Source organism: Palaemon carinicauda, chromosome 27 (genome assembly GCF_036898095.1).
Source record: "Palaemon carinicauda isolate YSFRI2023 chromosome 27, ASM3689809v2, whole genome shotgun sequence".
Classification (NCBI taxonomy): Eukaryota; Metazoa; Arthropoda; class Malacostraca; order Decapoda; family Palaemonidae; genus Palaemon; species Palaemon carinicauda.
This window is the reverse complement of record NC_090751.1, coordinates 13,624,474-13,642,641: the sequence shown is the minus strand read 5'-3', so window position 1 is coordinate 13,642,641 and position 18,168 is coordinate 13,624,474. Positions and strand designations below refer to the sequence as shown.

The following is an 18,168-nucleotide window of genomic DNA, read 5'->3' as shown; positions in this document are numbered from 1 at the left end:
GGTGGCGCTGGTAAATACACCCCCTTCTAGTATTGTGATAGCTGGCGTATCCCTCCATAGAATTCTGTCGGGCAACGGAGTTGACAGCTACATGATTATCGGGTAAGTATATTCAAAAATTTATTTTATTAATAAAAATAACATATTTAACCAAATAATGCTTTACTCCTGTGCATGCTTCAATTATTTCGGTATAACCCAGAAGCCCATAAATAATGAATAGGGAAATACTTTAGTCATTTATCCCAACCTAACCAATGCCTTGTCATAAGTGGCTAAATGATACACCTTTCTTCCCTTCAATACATTGTATATTTTATACTGTAGTTGGGATATTCTTAACCATAAAGTTCATAGTAATGGCTGGAAGGCACATTTACTTCCAGAGCAAAAGAAAGATTTGAGTTTTTGGGTGTCGGACACCAATCTGCCCAGGGGAGTAGACCTCTCCTCCACCGGAATTGTTGCTCTTCACAAATGTTTCAAAAGGATGGTGGGAGACTTGCCTGTTGCACTGCGCGGCACCTGGACTCCGGTCCGATGCGAAGCAACAGTGCCACATAAACCTGGAAATAGGGCAGCCTTTTTGTTCCTCAAGCAATTCCAGCAGCTCCTTTCAGGTCACTCCGTGTTGACGTTGAAGGCTGTTTTCTTGTTAGTCTTGGTCTTTACAATAAGAGTCATCGAGCTACATAGCTTTTTCTACAACATCGCCCATTCAAGGGGATGGGGGAGGTGACTCTAGGTTTTGTCTCGGGGTTTGTGGCTAAGATTCAAAGTCTGGCTGTAGCAGATCCTAGATTCAGGCCCTTCCCTTCTAGATTGAGTGTCTCCAGTCTGTAACAGATAATCCAGATCAGCTGTTACTCTGCCCTGTAAGAGCACTGAGGAAATACCTTAAAAGAACTCCCAGACCCTGCCCTCAGATCAGCAGGCTCTTTGTGAGCTCAAGAAGAGTGAAAAGAAGGTCACTAAGAACTCCATCTCTTCCTGGATCAGACAGGTGATCAACAGAGCCATACAACCAGGCTCCTCACCTTTTGGTCGTCAACTTTGTGCTAATGACGTCGGGTCATCAGTATGTCCCTAGCATTCTAAAAGAATTTCTCTGTGACGTAGGTATAGTACTACAAGCAGGAGTGTGGAAACAATACTGTACCACATTCTCCTCCCACTACCTGCAAGACATAACTTGCAGAAATATAGATACTTTTCCCATAAGGCTTGTGGTAGCTGCCCAAAACATGGTCAGTAACACCTCAGCTCCCTTGTAGGGTAAGTAGCAGTTGGTTGAGGGCAGATGTTAGCTGCGAGTTAGTCTAAAATGGATGTGTGAGTGACTGGCCACTTCTTAATTCATTCTCACTTCTTTGGGGTTCATCATCTGAGGGACTTTGCAAGCTGATTTCCTCTTAACTGCAGGTGGGTACCATCATCCCCTGGGAAACCTGATGTGAGTTTGCAGTATATTTAATTATATATATCTGTCCTCCTAACAAGCTGGAGTCGGGTAAGGTCTAGGTTACATGCGGAGTTTAACTCCAAATTTACACCTACCTGATCAAATCAAATTGAATTCTTACACCTACTGTATAATGAATTGCTCAGGCTGTCAACCCCAAAGGTTAACAAGGTGTCAAGGTACCTTCAAATCAGTTCGACTTCCACCCACTATTGAGTGAGTCTCCACTGTAAAGAGGGTAATGGTATGTATATAGTGTCGGAACAAATGACACATTTGGAAATAATTTGTATATTTCCTAAGTATATAAACCTGGAAGTTTTTATACATACTGGTCCCACCTTCATCTTCCCCAGAAATTACGCCGCAATTTTAAAGTGACCGTTTGTTACTAGTGCAGGTGTGAGCGGGGTGGTCGGTCAACTTTCTCTGCTAACAAGCAAAGGATAATTACTCCTAACTAGTGGAAGATAATTACTCATCATGAAAAGCTTGACAGCTTTTTTCAGCTATTGCCAAAATATATCTCCAGTGTAAAGAGTGCCAGGTTTGTATATTTAGGAAAAATTCAAATTATTTCCACATTTATCATTTTAAACTGATTTTGAACATATGTCAAATCACTCTGTAAAATGTACCCAAGGTGTTTGGAAGTTTTAATTTTTGGTCAATTTTATATACAGCACTGTACATTATTTGTATCATTCCATTTCTGGTAATCATGAAATTCATATTTTTTATAAAGTGGTTGTGTCCATATTACTGGGTATTACAAATGGAAGTGTGCTTTGAAGATTTTGCTACCCAGTTGGTTCTTGTTCTAAAACATTCTAAAGACAAGGTGGTACTGGAGTCATATATTTGTATTAATATAGGTGAAAGAAATTTTTACTAAATTATTCCTTATGAATAACACTGTCAATTTTGGTGTTATTTTGAAGCTGTAGTGATTCACTGGTTTATTTATAAAAAAAATCAATTTTCAATATTAAACTTACCCGATAATCATGTAGCTGTCAACTCCGTTGCCCGACAGAATTCTATGGAGGGATACGCCAGCTATCACAATACTAGAAGGGGGTGTATTTACCAGCGCCACCTGTGGCCAGGTACTCAAGTACTTCTTGTTGACACCTCCTCAATTATTCCTCTGTCGTGCTTCCGGCAAGACGTTCTGGGATACGCTTATGTTCTTGGAGTATTTTCACGACTTTGGTGAAGTATTTCTCTTTGATTTCGGCTGTCGCTTTACTGGAAAACTTCTATATTAGCTTAGTTAGCTTTTGAAATTAATTTGATTAATTTTAGTGACGAGAGAGTATGAACTCTCGTTCACCTTTCAATGGCCGACCCTTCCCTTAGACGGAAGTGTTGGTGTCTAAGAGAGTATAGACTCTCTTTCTTAATTTTGCTTAACAAAAGTTATAGATTTATTTTATATCTCTCCGCCTCTTATAGGCCTCTTCGATTAACTTCCTTTTATTATAAACTCATTAAAATTAATTTTTATATTTGTTTATATTCGACCTTCCTATAGTAGGCGGTCTTTTACCGAAGTTAATAAACTTTGAGCCCGTCATTTCGGTTTTACCTGTTAACATATTATGCTATTTCCGCCACAGAGTTTGAAAGATTTTCTTTGACAGTCTCGTACTGTTTTCAAAGCTGAACTAACGTTTTGTTTTGTCTCTGCAGTTGTTGACGTTCAGAACGTTCAACTTGCACTCTATCGTTACGATAGAGAAAGAATGTTCACGGTTTCACGTTGCAGTAAGAGTAACCGTGTCTAGCGTTTTGTTCATTCTTTCTTAACTTAATGGTTTTGATCCTAATAAAGGAACTTTTCAGTTTTTTCCTTTAACAATAATATGTTTTAACGATATATATGATTGGGCTCTTCTCTCAGGTTCTAAGTCAAGAGAGAGAGAGAGAGAGAGAGAGATAGAGACGGAGGGAGAAAGAGGATAAACGTTTCATTCAAGCCTGCCAGGCGTACGAGTAACGTCATTATCGATTTTTGCTCTTCTCCCTAGTCTCTTTAGGGGAAGAAGGTAAACGTTTCTAGAGTGATCTAGTGTTTAGTCTCTTTCCAACCACTGATTTATCTTTCATTAGATTTTTCTGTTTTATTGTAATTCTGTTTTCGCAATTACTAACTTTGAAAGGATAGAATTGCGTATTTCAGGTACAAACCACTTAAAGTTTCGAGTTCAGTGAAATAAGTGCAAACAGAAATCAAAGTGATAAGTGATTAGTGCGTGAGGGTACTTTTGTGCGCGCCAGTCGTCCTCCCAGTCCGGGACCTCTTGCAAGCTCCCAAGCCCAGGGGAGAAGCAATGTCGAAGGGCATAAGGGTTCAGCAGGCCTTGATCGGCGCACAGAAGTATTCTCGGTGGTTGTGGGCGTGTCTTAACGAGACCGTCACTCCCACCCGCAGACGATTGAGCCCTTATTTTCCTCGTCTGCAGAAGAGATTAGGGGAGAAAATAAAGGCAGAGTAACGCTGGTCTCAGGTCTCAAGACTTCTTAAACGTTAAGTCCAGACCTATGCCAGACGTACGAAGTAAAGTTCACAACCCGAATGCAGTCATTGGGTTAGCTCTGACTCTCCTAAGTCATCAGTTGATTACACTCCGACTAAGAGGAGTAAGGTTCTGCCACAACAGATCTCTGCTGTTAAGGCTTTACCTCAGCAGAACTTAGTGTCTGCCGACCCCAAGTTAACTCTACTGCAGTCCATACAGTCACAACTTTCGGTCTTGATGCGTGAGTGTCGGGCTGAGAGTGTTGCACCGCCTGCACTCCCTCCACCTGTTCTCGCTGCACCTGTGCTCGCCCAGCCTGCACCTGCTCCGCCTGTGCTCGCCCAGCCTGCACCTGCTCCGCCTGGTCGCAGCACCATCTGCCAGGCGTACGATGTTGTGAACTCTACTACAGTCCATGCAAGCACAGCTTTCGGACTTGATGAGTGAGTGTCGGGCTGAGAGTGTTGCTCCTCCGCCTCCGCCTACACTCCCTCCTCCTACACTCGCTCCGCCTGATCACAGTACCATCTGCCAGGCGTACGATGTTGTGGACTCTACTACAGTCCATGCAAGCACAGCTTTCGGACCTGATGCGTGAGTGTCGTGCTGAGAGTGTTGCTCCTCCTGCACCTGTGGTGCACCAACCTCCTGCACCCGTTCAGCCTGTGCTGCTCCCGCCTGCACCGGTGGTGCACCTACCTCCTGCACCCGTTCAGCCTGTGCTGCACCCGCCTGCACCGGTGGTGCACCAACCTCCTGCACCCGTTCAGCCTGTGCTGCACCCGCCTGCACTCGCTGCACCCAGTCGCAGCTCCATCTGCCAGGCGTACGATGTTGAACCACTTTCTGTGTTCACTGTTCCCAGTGTTGTTCAGCATCAGCCTTCTTTAAGGCAACCTTCGGTTTGGGATCAGGAGGATTACTCCACTCTTCCTCCTCCTCCCCTGGCTGCTCCACCGGCGGTGCAACTCTCGGTGGAGGTACAACAACCTCTTCCACCTGTGAGTCAGTCTCCTCAGCTGCTGCACCGAGCTCTACCCGTGCACCCTGGTCCTGCTCCTCAGACATCTCTGCTTGCGGGAACTTTACCTTGTTCTGCACAGCCTCGGTCTCTTCACGCTCCACTCATACCACAGGAACAGGAACGGACTACTCCGCCTCCGTCCTCCGCTCAGCTGGTGCAATCCTTGGGTGCAACTCTTGCTAGGAGTCAACCTCCTTCACCCTTGCACCTGCCTTCTGCTCCGTCTGTTGTTCAGCCTATGCAGTCTGAACCTCAGGTTTTCCCTCAAGTTGAGGAAACCTCTGTTGTTGTTCCAGCTCGTTCTGACTCTGCTGTTCAGCATACCATGGTTTAAACCCCATGCAAGCATGCATAAAGCACTCTAGCACTGGTCATGGAATTTCTGAGAAATGTTAAACGCCATGCACACGCTCTGCTTTCCTTTCAGCAGGCTCTGCTTACAGCAGGCTCTACTTCCTACATGCTCAGCATTCAGCATGCTCTGCATTCAGCATGCTCTGCATACAACATGCTCTGCATACAGCATGCTCTGCATTCAGCATGCTCTGCATACAGCATACTCTGCATACATCATGCTCTGCATACCTTACCGCATGCTTCTCAACACATCTTGGGTTGTTGCCAACTCACTAGACTGTCAAGCAGTTTCATAACGTTGCCTTCTAGTCTGCTGCTTTGCACCAGTGAACCCTCACTCAGAGAACTTAGCTTTTCTAGGATAAGGTCCCTGTAGATGAGAAAGTTCTTTTCTCCCTCCTTCTGATATTCCCTTGAGGACTCTGTCATTTGGAGGGAGCCTTTAGCTGCATAACCTCTTATGGACTTTTATTTAAGCATAACATGCTTACAGGGAAGGTAATGGTTACACTTCAGCCGCTAATCCCGTCTGTTACCACACCTGCTCCCATAGACCTTGAGCTGTGTTGCATGACATGCAGTCCAAGCTTAGTCCTTGTTAGAGGATTTTTTGTTTACGGAGTCAATGTGTCACGGGGAAGACGTTCAACAACCAACAGAAGGGACTTGTTGTGACGCAGTGGGCAACCTCAGCAACCCGTTAAGGAGTTGTCTGTACGACCCAGACAGTCTAGACAGATTCGGGTTGTCACTGTACTTCCTCGCTTGCCCATGATTGACAGTTTACAGACTGTGCAGCAGTATCATGATCTTGTGTCCGGCTCCGTCAGACGACTGGCTTTTAAGAGCTCCCTCAAGTCGTCGCTGTCTGGAGATTTTCAAATGGAATATGGATCTGACCAAGGAACTGGGCCTCCTGGTCAATTTTGAGGAGTCTCAGCTCGTTCCATCCCAGACCATTGTCTCCTTGGGTATGGATCTTCAGAGTCGAGCTTTTCGGACTTGTCCGTCGGCCCCAAGGATCTTCCAAGCCCTAGAATGCATCCAGAGCATGCTGAGAAGGAACCGATGCTTAGTCAGGCAGTGGATGAGTCTAACAGGGACACTTTCATCGCTGGCCCTGTTCATCGAGTTAGGGAGACTCCACCTCCGCCCCCTTCAGTATCATCTAGCTGCTCACTGGATAAAGGACATGACGCTAGAGACGGGCTCAGTTCCTGTTTCCGAAGAGATGAGGTCTACTCTAATGTGGTGGAAGAACAGCATTCTTCTCAAGGAAGGTCTACCATTGGCTGTTCAGTCCTCCGACCACCGTCTCTTCTCGGACACATCGGACACGGGCTGGGGTGCGACACTGGACGGACAGGAATGCTCGGGAACATGGAATCAGGAGCAAAGGACACTTCACATCTATTGCAAGGAGTTGTTGGCAGTTCATTTGGCCTTGATAAACTTCAAGTCCCTCCAGCTTAACAAGGTGGTGGAGGTGAACTCCGACTACACCACAGCCTTGGCTTACATCTCCAAGCAGGGAGGGACTCATTCGAGGAAGTTGTTCGAGATCGCAAGGGACCTCCTCATTTGGTCAAAAGATCGAAAGCTCACGCTGGTAACGAAGCTCATTCAGGGCGATATGAATGTCATGGCAGATCGCCTCAGCCGGAAGGGTCAGGTCTTCCCCACAGAGTGGACCCTTCACAAGAATGTTTGCAGCAGACTTTGGGCCCTGTGGGATCAGCCAACCATAGATCTATTCGCTACCTCGATGACCAAGAGGCTCCTCTTGTATTGTTCTCCGATTCCAGACCCAGCAGCAGTTCGCGTGGATGCCTTTCTGCTGGATTGGTCCCATCTCAACCTGTATGCATTCCCGCCGTTCAAGATTGTCAACAGGGTACTTCAGAAGTTCGCCTCTCACAAAGGGACACGGCTGACGTTGGTTGCTCCCCTCTGGCCCGCGAGAGAATGGTTCACTGAGGTACTGCAATGGCTGGTCGACGTTCCCAGGACTCTTCCTCCTAGAGTGGACCTTCTGCGTCAACCTCACGTAAAGAAGGTACTCCCAACCTCCACGCTCTTCGTCTGACTGCCTTCAGACTATCGAAAGACTCTCAAGAGCTAGAGGCTTTTCGAAGGAGGCAGCCAGAGCGATTGCCAGAGCAAGGACGACATCCACTCTCAGAGTCTATCAGTCTTTATGGGAAGTCTTCCGAAGCTGGTGCAAGGCCAATGCAGTTTTCCTCAACCAGTACCAATGTAACCCAGATTGCTGACTTCCTGTTACATCTAAGGAACGTAAGCTCCCTATCAGCTCCTACGATCAAGGGTTACAGAAGTTTGTTGGCAGCGGTTTTCCGCCACAGAGGCTTGGATCTTTCCTCCAACAAAGATCTACAGGACCTCCTTAGGTCTTTTGAGACCTCAAAGGAACGTCGGTTGTCCACTCCAGGCTGGAATCTAGACGTGGTCCTAAGGTTCCTAATGTCATCAGGATTTGAACCGCTCCAATCAGCCTCTTTTAAGGACCTCACATTAAAAAACTCTTTTCCTCGTGTGCTTAGCAACAGGTAAAAGAGTAAGTGAGATCCACGCCTTCAGCAGGAACATAGGTTTCACATCTGAAACGGCTACATGTTCCTTACAGCTCGGTTTTTTTGGCTAAAAACGAGCTTCCTTCCCGTCCTTGGCCTAAGTCGTTCGAGATCCCAAGCCTGTCCAACATGGTGGGGAACGAACTGGAGAGAGTACTTTGCCCAGTTAGAGCTCTTAAGTACTATCTAAAGGTCAAAACCATTACGAGGACAATCAGAAGCCTTATGGTGTGCTATCAAGAAGCCTTCTCTACCAATGTCTAAGAACTCAGTTTCTTACTACATCAGGCTTCTGATTAGAGAAGCAAATTCTCATCTGAAGGAAGAAGACCTTGCTTTGCTGAAGGTAAGGACACATGAAGTGAGAGCTGTGGCTACTTCAGTGGCCTTCAAACAGAACCGTTCTCTGCAGAGTGTTATGGATGCAACCTATTGGAGAAACAAGTCAGTGTTCGCATCATTCTATCTCAAAGATGTCCAGTCTCTTTACGAGTACTGCTACACCCTGGGTCTATTCGTAGCAACGAATGCAGTAGTAGGCGAGGGCTCAGCCACTACATTCCCATAATCCCATAACTTTTTAACCTTTCTCTTGAATACTTTTTATGGGTTGTACGGTCGGCTAAGAAGCCTTCCACATCCTTGTTGATTTGGCGGGTGGTCAATTCTTTCTTGAGAAGCGCCAAGGTTAAAGGTTGTGATGAGGTCCTTTAGTATGGGTTGCAGCCCTGTATACTTTAGCACCTTTGAGTTGATTCAGCCTCCCAAGAGGAACGCTGCGCTCAGTAAGGAAGACGATCTTATTAAAGGCAGAGTAACGGTTCAAGTCGACTTCCTTACCAGGTATTTATTATTTCATTGTTATTGTGGATAACTGATTATATGAAATATGGGATACTTAGCTATCCTTTAATCTTGTACACTGGTTTTCACCCACCCCCCTGGGTGTGAATCAGCTACATGATTATCGGGTAAGTTTAATATTGAAAAATGTTATTTTTATTAATAAAATAAATTTTTGAATATACTTACCCGATAATCATGATTTAATCGACCCTCCCTTCCTCCCCATAGAGAACCAGTGGACCGAGGAATAATTGAGGAGGTGTCAACAAGAAGTACTTGAGTACCTGGCCACAGGTGGCGCTGGTAAATACACCCCCTTCTAGTATTGTGATAGCTGGCGTATCCCTCCATAGAATTCTGTCGGGCAACGGAGTTGACAGCTACATGATTATCGGGTAAGTATATTCAAAAATTTATTTTATTAATAAAAATAACATGTTTACCCCAAAATATCGGAAATGGAAGCAGTTCTACTTACTGTATTCCTGAGAAATACTGTACTTGATGTATTTGAGACAAAAGTGGGGTCCTCCCAGATAAAGAATATTTAAATTTATTTTATACATGAAGTAAATTGTCATCAACTTAACTAGTCTGCATGATCTACTTAACTAATTTCAATAAGAGCTAGTCATTTTTGATGGAAGGTATTATTGTGATACAGCTATAGATATTAAACTTTACTGCATAGTGATAGTATAGTTCACTAAATTTCTCTCTTTGATGTTAAAGGCTGGTGAAGCTGCTACCAGAGGGCCATTATACCTAGCATCACAGTCGCCCACACCGTGTTGGCCACCACCACCTCCTTCAGGTACCACTAGAGAAGAAAAGCGTCCACCTCATACAACTCCATCACATTATGAAGAAGCACATGAAAGTGGCCCATCTCACAGTAAACGCCGCTATCGGGCTAGTCCCCTTAGGTAAATTTAGATCATGAGTACTTTTATGTATTGACAGTGCAGCATGTGATATTTTAGATTGTAGCTTTTTTATGTGAAAGTACATTGATTGCTTTTTTCCTTAGGGTATAATGAACAAAATTTATGAAAAAATAGAATTGTTCTGTATTTATTGATGTTTTCCAATATGAAGTGAAGCCATACACCTGTAGGTGTTCTGGCATCATAAGTTAGATTGATAGCAGTCAACACTCCCACATCTTTATAGGTCTTCTGACATCACAGGTTAGATTGACTACACTCCCACACCTCTATAGCTGTTCTGACATCACAGGTTACATTGATAGGTGTCAACACTCCCACGCCTCTATAGGTCTCCTGCCATCACAGGTTAGGTTAATACGAGCGATCACTCCCACACCTCTATAGTTGTTCTGACATCACAGGTTACATTGATAGGTGTCAACACTCCCACACCTCTTTAGGTGTCCTGCCATCACAGTTTAGTTTAATAGGAGTCAACACTCCAACCTTTTTGTAGGTGTTCTGACATCAAAGGTTGGGTTAATAGGAGTCAACACTCCTGTACCTCTATAGATGGTCTGACATCACAGGTTAAGTTGATAAAAGTCTACATTCCCACATCTCTATTGGCTTTACGATATTACAGGTTAGATTGATAGGAGTCAACGCTCCCACACTCCTATACGTGTTCTGCCATCACAGGTTACATTGTTAGGAGTCAAAACTCCCGCATTCCCATACTTCCATAGGTTTTCTGACATCACAGTATAGGTTGATAAGAGTCAGTACTGCCACACCTTTATAGGTGTTCTGACGTCGCAAGTTAGGTTGATACGAGTCGATACTCCACAACTCTGTAGGTGTCCTAACATCACAGGTTAGGTTGATAAAAGTCATTACTCCCACACTTTTATAGGGGTTCAGACATCAACGGTTAGGTTGATAGGAGTCAATACTCCAACACCTTTATAGGTGTTCGAACGTGACAGGTTAGGTTAATAGCAGTCAACACTCACACAACTCTGTAGGTGTTCTGGTATCATAGGTTAGGTTGATAGTAGTCAATACTCCCACACCTTTAAAGGTGTTATAACATCACAGGTTAGATAGTCAACACTCCCACTACTCTGTAGATGTTTTGGCATAATAGGTTAGGTTGATAATAGTCAATACTCCCACATCTTTATAGGTGTCCTGACATCACACGTTAGGTTGATAGGAGTTGATACTCCCACCCCTTTATAGGTGTACTGACATCACAGGATAGGTTGATAGGAGTCAATACACCTATATCTCTGTAGGTGTTCTAATATCACAGGTTAGGTTGATAGGAGTCAATTCTCCCATATCTTGTAAAGGTGATCTGACATCACAGTTTAAGTTGATAGTAGTCAATACTCCCACACCTTTTTAGGTGACCTGACATCACAATTTAAGTTGATAGTAGTTAATACTCCCACACCTTTTTAGGTGACCTGACATCACAATTTAAGTTGATAGTAGTCAATACTCCCACACCCCCTTATAGGTGACCTGACATCACAATTTAAGTTGATAGTAGTCAATACTCCCACACCTTTTTAGGTGACCTGACATCACAGTTAGGGCTGATAGTAGTCAATACTCCCACACCCCCTTATAGGTGACCTGACATCACAATTTAAGTTGATAGTAGTCAATACTCCCACACCTTTTTAGGTGACCTGACATCACAGTTAAGGCTGATAGTAGTCAATACTCCCACACCTTTATAGTTGTGTGACATCACAAGTTAGGTTGATAGGAGTCAACACTCCCACACCTCTACAGGTGTTCTTACATCCCAGGATTTTAAACCAGTCAGTTTGATTATAGGAATTTCTCCCTTTTATGGATAAGTGTCCTATCAAAGGGCCAAGGTTTGTTTTTGTGTATGAGAAAGTCACAAATTTTCTAGCAATTTGTATTTTTCCTCCCTACAAACTTAGTAAAACTGTGCTATGTGGTATATCTTGAAATCCATGTTGTCCAATGGTTATACTCGTATAAATGGATGAACAACTTGGTGGAGTAATGAGAGCTTAGGTTAGGTTGATAGGAGTCAATACTCCAACACCTTTATAGGTGTTCGAACGTGACAGGTTAGGTTAATAGCAGTCAACACTCACACAACTCTGTAGGTGTTCTGGTATCATAGGTTAGGTTGATAGTAGTCAATACTCCCACACCTTTAAAGGTGTTATAACATCACAGGTTAGATAGTCAACACTCCTACTACTCTGTAGATGTTTTGGCATAATAGGTTAGGTTGATAATAGTCAATACTCCCACATCTTTATAGGTGTCCTGACATCACACGTTAGGTTGATAGGAGTTGATACTCCCACCCCTTTATAGGTGTACTGACATCACAGGATAGGTTGATAGGAGTCAATACACCTATATCTCTGTAGGTGTTCTAATATCACAGGTTAGGTTGATAGGAGTCAATTCTCCCATATCTTGTAAAGGTGATCTGACATCACAGTTTAAGTTGATAGTAGTCAATACTCCCACACCTTTTTAGGTGACCTGACATCACAATTTAAGTTGATAGTAGTTAATACTCCCACACCTTTTTAGGTGACCTGACATCACAATTTAAGTTGATAGTAGTCAATACTCCCACACCCCCTTATAGGTGACCTGACATCACAATTTAAGTTGATAGTAGTCAATACTCCCACACCTTTTTAGGTGACCTGACATCACAGTTAGGGCTGATAGTAGTCAATACTCCCACACCCCCTTATAGGTGACCTGACATCACAATTTAAGTTGATAGTAGTCAATACTCCCACACCTTTTTAGGTGACCTGACATCACAGTTAAGGCTGATAGTAGTCAATACTCCCACACCTTTATAGTTGTGTGACATCACAAGTTAGGTTGATAGGAGTCAACACTCCCACACCTCTACAGGTGTTCTTACATCCCAGGATTTTAAACCAGTCAGTTTGATTATAGGAATTTCTCCCTTTTATGGATAAGTGTCCTATCAAAGGGCCAAGGTTTGTTTTTGTGTATGAGAAAGTCACAAATTTTCTAGCAATTTGTATTTTTCCTCCCTACAAACTTAGTAAAACTGTGCTATGTGGTATATCTTGAAATCCATGTTGTCCAATGGTTATACTCGTATAAATGGATGAACAACTTGGTGGAGTAATGAGAGCTTCGGGTGTGGAGGAAATGCCCCGTAAATCTCGACGAAGTCACTGTCATCTGGGTGACGTATGGTGTTTAAGGCGATGGACAAACTGTCTCTTCAGATATTACCGCTGATGCATGGTGGTTGATCTTACTTGAATTAGTATGGACTGGCAGGGGTTACTTGCCTTTGTTAGATAGGCACTGCACATCACAAGAAACAGGTTATCCTTTGATGTAAATAGCCAATGAATCCTTTATGGATTTAGTCAGTCATGGAAATAGAAGATGAAAGAATGGCCCCCAGTCCTGGGCGTAGTGGGGTGCTAAGAATCTCCTGATTTATAAATACTGAAGAAAAATGGAAAAACTGTAATTGGAATGATAGAACCATGAATCAGGTCGGGAAGTTACAGCAAGTGATTGAATTTATGAAATATAGTTTGGACATATTGGCCTTAAGTGAAACAGGTTGTAAGGGGATTGCTAAGGAAACTTTAAACCCAAGCAATATATATATATATATATATATATATATATATATATATATATATATATATATATATATATATATATATATTCAAATAAGCCATATATATTTTTGATACATTAATGTCTGGATTCTCTTAACGACCTCGGGATCAGAGCCCCAGGCGAAATCACACAAAGACAAGAGCTTGGCTCCGGCCGGGAATCGAACCCTGGTCGGCAAGCTTGTATAGACAGTGACTCAGCCACTTGACCACGAAGAAAGATAAAAGTCAATGACAATTCTTCTGTACTTATACCTGTCGAATTCAGTTATTTTGTACTTAGAATTGAAATCAACCCATCTTCACCATCGTAGCTAATTGTCTTTGTGTGATTTCGCCTGGGGCTCTGATCCCGAGGTCGTTAAGAGAATCCAGACATTAATGTATCAAAAATATATATGGCTTATTTGAATATGAAAAACACGTAAAAATGTGCAAAATTTATCATATATATATATATATGTATATATATATATATATATATATATATATATATAGATATAGATAGAGATAGAGATAGAGATATATATATAGAGATATATATATAGATATATATATATATATAGATATATATATATAGATATATATATAGATATATATATAGATATATAGATATATATATATATATATATATATATATATATATATATATATATATATATAGATATATATATATATAGATATATATATATAGATATATATATAGATATATATATATATATATATATATATATATATATATATATATATATATATATATATATCTATATATAGATATATATATATATATATATATATATATATATATATATATATATATATATATATATATATAGATATATATATATATATATAGATATATATATATATATATATATATATATATATATATATATATATATATATATATATATATATATATATATATATAGATATATATATATATAGATATATATATATAGATATATATATATATATATATATATATATATATAGATATATATATATATATATATATATATATATATATATATATATATATATATATATATATCTACTCAGGAAGATTAGTTGGAGTTGGAAGAGGAGTAGGAATGATGATGACAGCAAGAGGAGAAAAGGCATTAACCGAGTGGGGAGCTGTAAATAGTAGATTGTTATTAAGAAAGTTAAAATCAAAGGAGTGCAACATGGGTATTTTAGTTTGCTATGCCCCAACAAATGATTCCCCTGAAGAAAGGAAAGATGAATACTATGAAGAACTGCAGACTGTAGTAGATGAGATCCCAGAGAAGGAGATAAAATTTTTGATTAGCAACTTCAGTGCTAAAGTTGGAAGGAATAATCAAGGGGTAGAAAATGTGATGGGTGTCGAGGATCTTGGCAAAGTTGCAAATGAAAATGGAGCACATTTCATAAGGTTCTGTTCAGCAAACCATTTTTTCATTGGAGGTGCTCTTTCCAATGCAAGAACGTCTACAATTATACATGGACTTCACTGTGGGGCAATTACAAAAATCAAATAGATCACATTGCCATTAATAAAGAGAGAAGGAGGGCTCTTGAGAAATGGCCGAAGCTATAGAGTTGTGGATATTAGTAGTGATCACCAGCTCCCCATTGCCTCACTGAAATTAAAACTGAAATTATCCAATAGAAAGGTAGATAAAATATATAGGGTTGATACAACTAAACTTTTAGAAGAGCACCAAGAAACTTTTTCAATTGAATGTAGTAATCAATTTGCAGTCTCAGAGACTTTAAAGAGACGAAGAGCAGACAATTAACAAAGAATGGTGTGATATTAAGAAATATATCAGTCAGTTGGTAGTGAAGTCTTGGGACATGCAGTTACAAGGAGGAAGTCTTGGATATCAAATGATACTTGGGATACTATTAAAAGAAGACAGACAGAAGTTTATTATTGAAAGTTTTTGAGGAAGTAATGAAAATTACATGGAAGAGCATGCTGAATATTCCAGTATTGATAGTGAGGTCAAAAGCAAAGCCTGGAAGGACTAGAGAATATTTAGACAGTAAAGCAGATGAGGCTGACAAAGCTTTGAATTCAGGAAGTGGCTATGGTGTAAGAATTGCTCATAGAATTATTAATGAAATATCTATGTGGTCAAAGAAGAAGCATATATCCATCAAAAAGAGATATAGATATCTTATAACAACAGAAGATGAAGAAAGACAACGTTGGATGGAACGCTTTAGTGAGGTTATGAATAGGACATGTGAAGGTAATAATTTGATCGGTATACCTGAAGCTCATGAAGGACTTGATGTGCCCATGAATAAATTCATTGCGTTTGAAGTCGAAGCTATCCTCAAAACACTAAAGAAATGGAAAGCTTCTGGATATGATAGAATAACTGCCGAGAGGATCCTGTCCGAAATTGAAGTGACTCCTAGAGTACTTACTAGATTATTTTGTAGAATGTGGCATGAAGAGGCAAAACTTAATGAATGGGAGTTAGGAATGTTGGTGAAAATGGCAAAAAAAGGACACCTGACTGATAGCAATAATTACAGAGGCATAAGACTTAGGTCAGTTATGAAAATATATAGTATGCTTATTCTAAAGAGATTGGAGAGAAAGATATATGAAGAGTTGAGAGATGAACAAGCAGGTTTTAGAAAAGGTAAAAGTTGCACTGACCAAATTTTCATTTTGAGATATGTACAGCAATGATAAAATATAGAAATTCCCTTTTGATGGCATTTGTGGACTATAAAAAACCCTTTGATATAGTGTGCACTGGTCAATTATATGAAGAGTCCTGCGTTATGGAATTTCTCTTGGATATGTAAAATGGATTAAGACTTCATGCGCATAGCAAGTACAAAGTTAATGTTAATGGAGCCTTATCAAATGAATTTCCTGTAAACAGCGGAATACTCCAAGGGAATGTGTTGTCACCAATGTTGTTTATCCTCCTCATTGATTTGTAATGCGTAGAACGGTTGGAGGTGGTGGAGAAGGATTGGACTGGATTGAGGATAGGAATTTAGCAGACCTGAATTATGCTGATAATGCTGTCCTTGTTAGCAGAACACCACAGGATTTGCAATGCTTGCTTACCAGAATGCATGAAATATCACACAAGGTTTGGCTGAAGATAAATGGAGGAACGACAGAGATGATGAGAAAGGAGTATGCAATGGAAGATGACATATCATTGGAAGGAGAAAGGATTGATAGGTAGAATTATTCAAGTGTTTAGGAACTATGGTCTCCAAGGTAGGGTCTATAGAATTAGAGTTTAGTGAAAGATTGAAATTACATATAAAATCAGGCTATATCAGTTTAGTGAGATCTGTGTTGTTCTATAGACATGAGTCATGGTATGACAATGAAACAATCTCCAATAGATCTTGTAGATTTGAGAACAAATCCATCAGAAGGATATTGGGAGCTAAATGGCAGGACATGATTAAAAATAAAACTAAGAGGATTACTCGAGCACCATATGTGGATGAGATCACGATGAGGGGTGGATAGAGATGGTTTGGGCATGCTGTTCGCACTTCCCAAGAGAGATTAGCGCGCCAAAGATTCAGCTGGGCTCCACAAGCACTAGAAGAGTTGGAAGACCCAGACCTTTATGGCTGAGGACTATGAAGCACGCAGTAGATGATGAATGGGGAAGTGTTGACTTAAAAACTCAAGATAGAGACTACTGGCAAAATCTAACCTAGGCACTTTGCGTCAATAAGCGTAGGAGCAGATGATGACACCTTAGCTAGTCCTAGGTGAAATTCGAAATGGGTACTCAGTGTGCTGGCAAGTGATTGGGGCTTCCCTACTATCAACACCTTGTTATAGATTTTAACATCTGAGTTCCATCTGTGCTGAAATCATACTCCTATTAAAGGACTCCAGTTTATATAGTTAGGAAAAATAGAAATTACTTTGAACATTTCAGTATTAAGAAAGTTTTATCATATGAGAAAATTTGAAAAACGTTGTTGCTTATCAGTTAGTATTTGTATTCGTACATTTTGTGTTTGTTCCATAACTGAAATACAAACCACGCTATTTAATATGGGTTATTACTTTCGGCGTAGCTGAAATGACGAGCCATTAGAATTTTAACGAGGGTTTACTACCCCATCGCTAGTTAGCGGGGGTTAGGGAGGGTAGCCTGCTCCCCCCCTCCCCCCCTCACACACGTGTGATGAGCTCACTTTGCTGTCGGCTCGGGTGGTAGTCGGACATGTCCACTCTCACCCTCGCCTCTTTGACAGCCATATTAATGCTTTTGTCTTTTTTACTTGCTTTTTCTTATACTTGGAATATATATATAAACATTCTTTATGTATATATTTGTATATAGAAATGTAGTAAGCTTTCTTTTCAGTGTTTGTGCTGTGTGTGTGATGTACGACAACGACACTTGCGTAGTGCAAGACCACCACAGTTCCACTTCGTGGGGAACGACCTCTCCCTCTGGTCCTTCTGTCTTCCCCTCGCCTTATTTCTGTTAACTCGGCCGCCGTAGGGGAACCATCATTGCCTGGACTCTCTTCATTCATCTATTATCTTCGCTTTGCCTCTTTTCCTACGGGAAACTTAGATTCTCAGCGAAGGGAATGAGGCCTTTTTTTGAGATTGACTACGGTCTCTCTCTACTCGAGGTCGTTCCCCCCTTACTACAACTACGTACTATTTCGATAGCTCTTTTCCTGTTGTGGGTTAGGTTGCTATTTCCGTTGTTTGTCTCAATTAT

At 41.1% G+C, this 18,168-nt stretch overlaps 1 protein-coding gene across 2 annotated transcripts in view; it reads left to right on the top strand.

Annotated features, from left to right (window-relative positions):
- Duba (Deubiquitinating enzyme A) overlaps positions 1 to 18,168 on the top strand; it is a 61,905-nt gene that overhangs the window by 10,831 nt on the left and 32,906 nt on the right. For both annotated transcript variants that reach the window (XM_068350750.1, XM_068350749.1), the window contains exon 2: positions 9,538 to 9,731. In XM_068350750.1, coding sequence (XP_068206851.1) covers positions 9,538 to 9,731 — 194 coding nt within the window. The remainder of the gene's footprint in view (positions 1 to 9,537; positions 9,732 to 18,168) is intronic.